The following is a 9103-nucleotide window of genomic DNA, read 5'->3' as shown; positions in this document are numbered from 1 at the left end:
GAAAATAAAACGAATGAACGAGTAAATAAATAAATAAATAAATAAAGGAGAGGAAAGAAATATTGATCGACTAATCCGTCGATTAACGAGGACTTCGTGTAACACGAAATATTTGTTCGAGTGTAGTTATGCGATTACAAAGTTCGTTGAACTTCAAGGCGCTTCATAACGCGAGTAAATATCGACGAGTGTATGCAGAAGTGTGGGTACTCTGGTCGAATTCGTATCGATATTCTCTTACGACTTTTGTACGGTGTAAAGTAACGATTACTCTATAAAAAAAAAAAAAGAAGAAAAAGAGAAAAAAAATGGTCATGACCTTACGTATCTTCGAGAAAAGTGTTCTTCGTAAAATAGCTGCGATACGTATTGCATTAATCCTTCCTTCTCACCATTATCTAACCCTCGAAATAATCTAATGAATATTTATTTATATAAGTTGAAACATTTTGTTGAAATATCTGTTTATACAAATTGAAATAGTTTATTAAAGTATTTCTTTATATATATCGAAATATTTTTCTTGAAATATTTGATATATAAATTGAAATATTTTGTTGAAACATTTGATATATAAGTCAAAACGTTTTATTGAAATATTAGTTTATATAAATTAATAAAATTATAGAATATTTGAGTGATATCGATTAAAACGAAAGACCCTGTACATATATATATATATATATATATATATATATATATATATATTGTTTGTGTTTGTAAACTGTATATGATGTGTTTGTATCTATCTGTCTATGTTTTAACTATGAAATAATTATGACGATAACAATGAAAGCAAAGCTATCTTTAACAGACACTTTAACCAATCGATCGTACACTCTACTCGTTTTCTCTACGTTGTTCAAAATCTCGCGAACGAAGGAATGAAACTCGCTTTGATTCATAATCATTCATTCTCAAAAGAATAACTCGTATTATCCGAAGTATCGACTCTTTAACATCGAACCTAATCATTATTATCCAGTTATTTCACGGGAGAACGTAATGGAAATTAAAAATAAAATAAAAACAATTAAAAAAAAAGAACAAAAAAAAAAATAATAGTACAATTTTTACGAAAAACGTTCGCGTTTTATTTGCTTTTTCTTTTTTTCGCTTTTTTTTTTCTTCTTTTTTTCGGAGTAACTTTTAAAAGGCTTTTCGAAGTTGTTATGTGTTGAAGTATTATTTTATATATGTGTATATATATGTACGTATGTACATATGTACGTATGTATATATGTATGTATTTATGTATGTATTTCGTTCTTTCTCTTTTTCTCTCTCTTTTTTCTTTCTTCCTTTTGTAACAATATCTCTTTTTTCTCGATAATATCAATTTTAACGACGTTCGATTCATTTGATTTATTTAATATAAACTTACATATATAACTATTAAAATAAACGTTTCAAGATAAAAAGTGAAAACAATTCTTTTAGAATAGAAACATTTGCGTTGAAGCTAAAGTTAGTTTAACTTAAAGATTAACGTTTAATCTTTTTATCATTTATAAGAAATATGATAAATTCTTCGTAAACGTTCGAAGAAAGTAGAAGTAATCGATAAAAAAGATCGAACGTTTAATCTTCTCCAGAAGATCAGAAAATTTGTGGAGAAAAAATTTCAAGAAAAAAGTTTCCTTCCTTCTCTCTTTTTCTCTCGTTTCTTTTAAAAATCGAAAGGTTCAATTTACTTCCTATGTATGCAGATTAAAATGTTGAAAAAATCCTTATGTTAAATAACACATTGACTCGTTGTATGAATGACGTTGCGTAAAAGAATGCTAAATACCATGGGATAGTACTTTACAAAAAAAAAAAGAAAGAAACCAACAAGAAAAAAAAAGAAAAGAGAGAGAGAGAGAGAGAGAGAGAGGGATGAAAAAAAGAGAAACAAACAAACAAACAAACGAAAAAAAAGAAAAAGAAAAAAAGAGAAAAAAAGAGATAAAATAGAAAAAAAATGGACGGAGAGAAAAGCGAGGATAGTTTTTAAGTTATCCCGATCCTGACAATGACAAATGGATGGCCGAAGGTCGGATTGATAAATGAAGGGTAGCTGCCAGACGTTGGCTATTGCATGCAATGCTCGCTCGTTAGTACGTCGATCGTCGCGAGGAAAAGAAATCTTAAATCGCGTCTGAAACAGGTCAGCCCCAGCCATGTATATATGTAACCGTGACGATTATATTGCGCTTTATTTTTTGCCTCACTGACAAAATTTTATTACGGATAAAAATGTGATAATCCCCATTAACCATTAAAAATGATTAAATGTTAAGATTAAAAGGACACCTTGTTTATAACGCGAATGATCTTTTTATTTGGTAAATTATTATAATTTTGAAAAAACTAAAAGAAAGTATTAACGGGATTTATCGAGTTTCTACGTACGATAAATTTTTATTTACGATCTATAATGCTTATGAATTATGATTTGTATTAAATGATTAATTGATTTCTTTTCTTCTTAATTTTTGTTCCATGGGATTTAGTATTTTCTATATTTTCTTTTTTGTTTGAGATTGCGAAGAGTTTGATCGATAAGTTTGAGCTCGTAGAGACAGGAATATTTTTATGAGAATTGAAATATTATATATATATATATATATATATATATATATATATCGGTCACTATCGAAGTATAAGTTATAGTATAAATTATATAAATTATAGTATAAATTGTAATTATAAGTATTATATCATAAGTATGAAAACTTTTATAACAATTGAAATATTATATATCGGTCATTATCGTATTATAAATTATACTCTAAATTATAATATAGATACGATATAAATTAAAAAATAAATTTGGAATAAATTCTCTCTCGACCAAAAAAAAAAAAAAAGAGAAAAGAAAAGAAAAGAAAAGAAAAGAAAAGATATTTCACAATTTGTGACACGAATCAATTACATTCATATAACGTAATTATAGTAATCATTATCGTACTATAAATTATAATATATACCTATGATATAAGTAGAAAAGTAAATTTGGAATGAATGACAGATATTCGCACCCAATCAAAATTAATTTAATTAGAATAATCCATTATTGTATTACAAATTAATAATACTGATATAGTAAAAATAGAAAACTAAGTTTAGAATGAATTCTTTTAAAAGAAAAATATTCAAATTTTACAGTGACGAATTTTATTTTGCCCTTAATTAAACCAATACGATTACAATGATCTATAATAACATTATAAATTTCAACAAAGATATAATATTAATTTGAAAATCGTGTTAGAAATAAATTCTCTCTCTCTCTCTCTTTCTCTCTTTCAAAAATACAAAAAAAAAAAAAAATAAGTAACATATTTTATTGACACACAATTATAACAAGTACGTTCTATTATACCGATCATTATTATCGTTATAATTTATATTACAGAGATATAAACGTGGAGTATAAAAAAGATAAGTCAAAAATAATATAAATTGGAATATATTCTTTCAAAGAACCCACGAATCTACGTAGTGCATCGTCGAGCCCTTTTTCGTTTTACATTTTTTACCATCCATTTGAGAAAGAATAACCATCACCATGGAATATGTCTCTCTCTCTCTTTCTCTCTCTTACGCACATATGCACACATATACAACACATACACGCATATATATATATATATATATATATATATATATATATATATGTGTGTACACACACGTACACAAAAGATAAAAGAAAGAGAAAAAGAATAGAGAATAGGAAGGATCAGAGTGAAACAAGCTAGAAAGAATGAAGAAGGGAAAAGAGTATCACGAAGTACTCCTAGTGGAAAGGTAGCGAAAAGAAAAAAAAAAGAGGAAAAAAAAAAGAAAGAAAGAAAGAAAGAAAGAAAACGAAAAAAAGAAGAAAGAATGAACTTCCGGTGAAAGCCTCTCGTCTGGAGCACCTGACCTGGACTAACTCGCAGTAAAAGGTCACGAACAGGAAATAATGACCCGTGAGGACTCGCGAAAGGGTAGCTGCATCCTGCACGTACAGTGAAAGAAAGCGCACGAAGAACCGTGAAAAGATGATCAATGAAAGAGAAAAAATGTGATAAAAAAAGGAGATACGTACATATCTATGAAGTAAAATGAATAATTAAAAATATATATATATATAATGTTTTAATTAATATCTATATATATATATATGTATATACAGATATTTGGAAAAAAGAATATAAATATATATGGTAAAATTATAAAATAAATTAATAAAAAATATATAAAAAAAAAACGAAGACAAAAGTATATAAGAATGTGATAAATATACGAGGGATTATCTTATATATGATAAAATATAATACGTAACAAAAAAGAGAAAAGTCAGAAAGTAGTATTGTGTGTTTATATATATATATATATATATATATATATATATATATATATATATATAAACAAAAAAAAGCAATATAAAATCAAATGAAAATGTGTATCGAAAAAAAGATATCATCACAAAAAATTCTAAACGGAACAATCTACATATTAAAAAAAAAATATATGTATCATAAATCCAATCGAATCAAATAACGAGATAAATAGATAAATACAAAAAAAAAGAAGAAGAAGAAGAAGAAAGAAGGAAAAAAGAAAAAAGAAAGAATTAAGTTACACCATACAAAATAAATAATACTTACGGGTCATTGGTCTTAGGCAGAAGGGTGCCAAGCTCCTTGATCCTGTCGTTGATGTTAAAACGCCTTCGTCGCTCGACTGAAAACGGAAATTGTGGACATCAATCATGGTGTGAATGTCAGATAAACGATACTAATTCTTTCGTAACGTTCTCGCACGTTGATCGCACTATAATCTCGCTTTCTCTTGTCGATTTTATTATACGTGGGTGTGTTCGACAATGAATATCGACATTGGAATTATTGACAACCGTATATGTGTGTGTGTGTATATATATATATATATATATATATATATATATATATATATATATATTGTATGTGTGTATTTTGTTGTATACTATAGCGATCAATATGTCATAGATTTCGTATTCTTTTTTATTTTTAAATGCCAACTATTTCGAACGTCGAACATTATATTATTTTCTTTTCTCTCTTTTTTTTTTTCTACGATAGCAAATTATTTAATTTTTCTTTTTATCTATTTATTTATTTATTTGTTATTTATTTATAAATTGTTTTTGTTTCACGATAAAAATTATTATTATTATTATTATTATTATTATTATTAATATTATTATTATAGATGATTGAGAAGTCGATGATGTATTAGTAAATAAATTAATATGGATATGGGAATATATATGATTATTAGTATTTATATAAATTAATATATGTTGTAAAGGTGACTATCGTTTCGTATTATACATTTATATATAATAATATGTAAGTATAAATTATTATTTGATAAACTCATATTATATTTTATAAGAAACTATAATTACACACACACACATATATATATATATAAAATATTATTTTATATATAAAACTAAAAATATATATGTAAGTATTAATAATTATATAGTAATCATATTATATTATCGATATAAATATAACTTTGATGATAAATATATATTAAATAATTAAATAAATGATAACATTTAAATAATTTATTTCCAATTTTTTTTTAATGACATATATATATATATACAGAATTGATTTAAAAATAATTGACATTTCAACAAATTCAAAAGAGAAAACAAACAAAGAAATTAAAAAGATTTTTTTTTTTAATTAAAATCAATGCAACAGATAAATTATCACTTTAAATTCACCAATACATTACATACATATATACAATTTATTCTCCTTTCAATAGACGAGTTAGTCTGAATCTATTTTTTTTCCACTTCTCTTTTCATTTTCTTTTCTTTTCTTTTCTACGTTTTGCATATTCCACGTTCATTTATTACTTTTCATTTTTTCCTTTTCTACATTTTGCATATTCTCGACGTACTTTGAAATTAATCTCAAGAAGTATATTATATACTCTTTTCGTTGTTAAGATCGCTGTACATATATATATATGTGTGTGTGTGTGTGTGTATGTAGTACAAGGAAGAGAATATTCTATCAATATCACGACATTCAAGTATAATGTATAAAGTATCTGTGTTAAGGAGATTCAGCTCGTTACCGTAAAGATTTACTCCTGTTTTACTAGCGATAAAGACGCATTCACATTCAATTCGGTCCTTCGTTTCTACGGATTATTCGTCGCACGTTTACAAAACTCGCTTGACCCCTTTGCAAATGGTTACCGAACGATCTCCACGTGTATATGTTCTCACGTAAATTATTTTTCACTTAAGTTCGAAATAATGGACTAGTGATATTTAACAAAATATTGACTCATATATATATATACCTATTAAATAGTACATTCCAATATTATTATCATAAAAATAAAAAAATAAAATATATTATTAAATATATACTCTTTAAAATATTCATATGTAATTTCTATTGAAATATTTGTCATATTACATTATGGTATTCAAATATAGTTACACAAAAGAAATATTAAAAATTTATATTATTAACAAATTATTTATAATATATATGAAAATATTATATTTACATAGACTACATATCGTTCATTAACTCAAACATAAAACATTCCTCTTATCAAAAATTCCAAAATTTCTTTTCGACTCGTCTAATCGCAGTAGATGATATTAACGAGTGTCTTTTTCAAAAAATTTCTTTTTAATGCTTTTCAAAATCGACGACATCAATCGCAATAATATTAATTTAAACGATATCGATAAATCAGTTCTGTCTGATTATATTCGTCCTTTCTCCAATATGTATAACGAGGAGAATAAAAGCGTGCCTCTAGAAAGGATTGCAAATAGTATTGCACAATTTTCAAGGTAACGGCAAAGAGACGAACTATTGGCACGTGACCTCGATTTCGATCGATTATTCCGACCAGGTATCTCGAACGTATGTATACATCACATACAAAAAGGTCGAGTGACTTCGATGTATACCGCCACTTTTTGTTTTACTCCAATAAATAACAATCCTCATCAATAATTACAACCAATTCTTTTTCTATGAGAACTAAAGACAAACAAAAAAAAAAAAAGAAAAATGTAAAACATTTTTAAATATTTATATTCTTTTATCTCCTTCTAACTTCCCTTTTCTTTATAATTTTATTTTTATGTAACGGACTATGTTAATAATTAATAACAAATTTTCTTTTTGCCTCTATTTAAAAGCAAAAAAAAAAAAGAGATCTTAAATATTTATATCTTCTTTACTTTTATATCTGTCGGATTCTTTCTTTCTTTCTTTCTTTCTTTTTTTTTTTTTTTTATTAATAGTAATTCGCGTTAATAACGATAAGGAATATTGTTTCTTTTTATTAAAAAATTAATATTATAAGTATTTGTATATACGCGTATGTGTGTGTGTGTGTGTGTGTTTATGTATGTACGTGTGGAATCTTCGTGACGAATTAAAAAATAAAGAAAAATTGTTTATTTATTAATTCTAAATATTTTTACACACACACACATACATATTTCTTTACATTACATTTAACAATTACTTTGATCATAATATATATATATATATATATATATATTTATTTATACGTATATATACATATATGTATACATATGTATATTTATTGGTAAATCAATTTCGTCATTTTAGATTCGATCAAAAGATGTCAACACTATTATAAATTCCGTCGATACGATTAATGAGTTTCTATGTACGAATAGATGCCAAGGTTTCCGTTGTACATATATATATATATATGTATGTGTGTGTATGTGTACATTATATATACATACATAAATATATATAATGGTTTTCTATCGTTGATCGATTTACGAGGAATGCATTGTTCAAACGACTTAATGTGAGAAGAAAACCAAACAAAAAATTTATTCTTTCTTTTTTCTTTTCTTCTTTTTTTAATTTTTTTTTTTGTTTTCCTTTCTTTTTTCGTTCTTTTTTTTTAACGCGTTCGAGCGATTAATAAGTAAAAAGTATTGCTTATCAAGTGAACAGTAAGTAGCGCCGGTAGGTATTATACCATTGAGATTAGATACGACGATATACAAGGTGTCTCAAATTAATATTATAACAATTTTCAAAAGATGTGTGTTTCTGTGTATGTAAATAAAAAACAAATCTTATAAAAATATTGACATGTAAAAAATATGTTTTGTGAACAAGAAATGTCTTTTTTATATTTTCTTTTATTTTTATTAGATACGATATATAGAAGATGATTTATTAAATACGAGATATATAGGGTGTTCCAGATTTGTACAGTACAATTTTTATAACATACTTTGTATATATATATATATATATATATATATATATATATATAAATGTTACGTAAATATTGATCTCAAAAATATATTACATATTCAAAAAAAAAAAAAAAAAGAAGGAAGAAAAAAGAAAAAAAGCATATGTTTTTATGTAATAAAAAAGAAGTATATAAAACTATGTCGTAATTTAAAAATATTTCATATTTAAATTTAGATATAGGAGGTATAGAATGTACTGACTGTCCCAAATTTGTACAATACGATTGTCAAAAAGATACTATATGTTTATCTAAATAAAAAATAAGATGAGAACGTGACATTCTCCAAAATTAATAGTAACAAACAATTAATAGTAATTATCTTATAAAAAAAATAATATAATAAAAAACTTTCTTTGGACACGACGCTCATAAGGATCTTTCGAATTTACAAAATAATACAATTTTCGAACCATCTTCTATATATCTACGTAGAAAAAAAAAAGATCAAAAAGGAAAAGACAAAAACAAATAAAAAAAAAAAGAAAAAAGAAAAAGAAAAAGGAAAAAAAAGGAAAGAAATCTTTATCTTATATAGGTATAAGGAACATAATTTCTCTTTCTTTTCTTTTTCTTTTTTTTTTTTTTTGGAATCTCTACTTTCATTCGTAAAACATTATATGTTAAAATTTATAGGATAGATATTACGAAATACAATTTATAATAGTTCAATAAAATTTAACGACGTTGTCCCCGAAAAGTGAACAGAACGTGATACGTAACAAAATAGGGAAAGGGATGAGGGAAGATATATATATATATATATATATATACGAGAGAGAGA

General features: G+C 25.1%; 1 protein-coding gene across 5 annotated transcripts in view; it reads right to left on the bottom strand.

Moving 5' to 3' along the window:
- The window catches only part of LOC127070340 (microphthalmia-associated transcription factor), a 136048-nt gene that overhangs the window by 27733 nt on the left and 99212 nt on the right, over nucleotides 1–9103 (bottom strand). For all 5 annotated transcript variants that reach the window (XM_051008171.1, XM_051008172.1, XM_051008168.1 and 2 more), the window contains exon 6: nucleotides 4638–4713. In XM_051008171.1, the coding sequence (XP_050864128.1) occupies nucleotides 4638–4713 (76 nt within the window). The remainder of the gene's footprint in view (nucleotides 1–4637; nucleotides 4714–9103) is intronic.

Source organism: Vespula vulgaris, chromosome 18 (genome assembly GCF_905475345.1).
Source record: "Vespula vulgaris chromosome 18, iyVesVulg1.1, whole genome shotgun sequence".
In the NCBI taxonomy this organism is placed as follows: Eukaryota; Metazoa; Arthropoda; class Insecta; order Hymenoptera; family Vespidae; genus Vespula; species Vespula vulgaris.
This window is presented reverse-complemented; position numbering and strand designations above follow the sequence as displayed.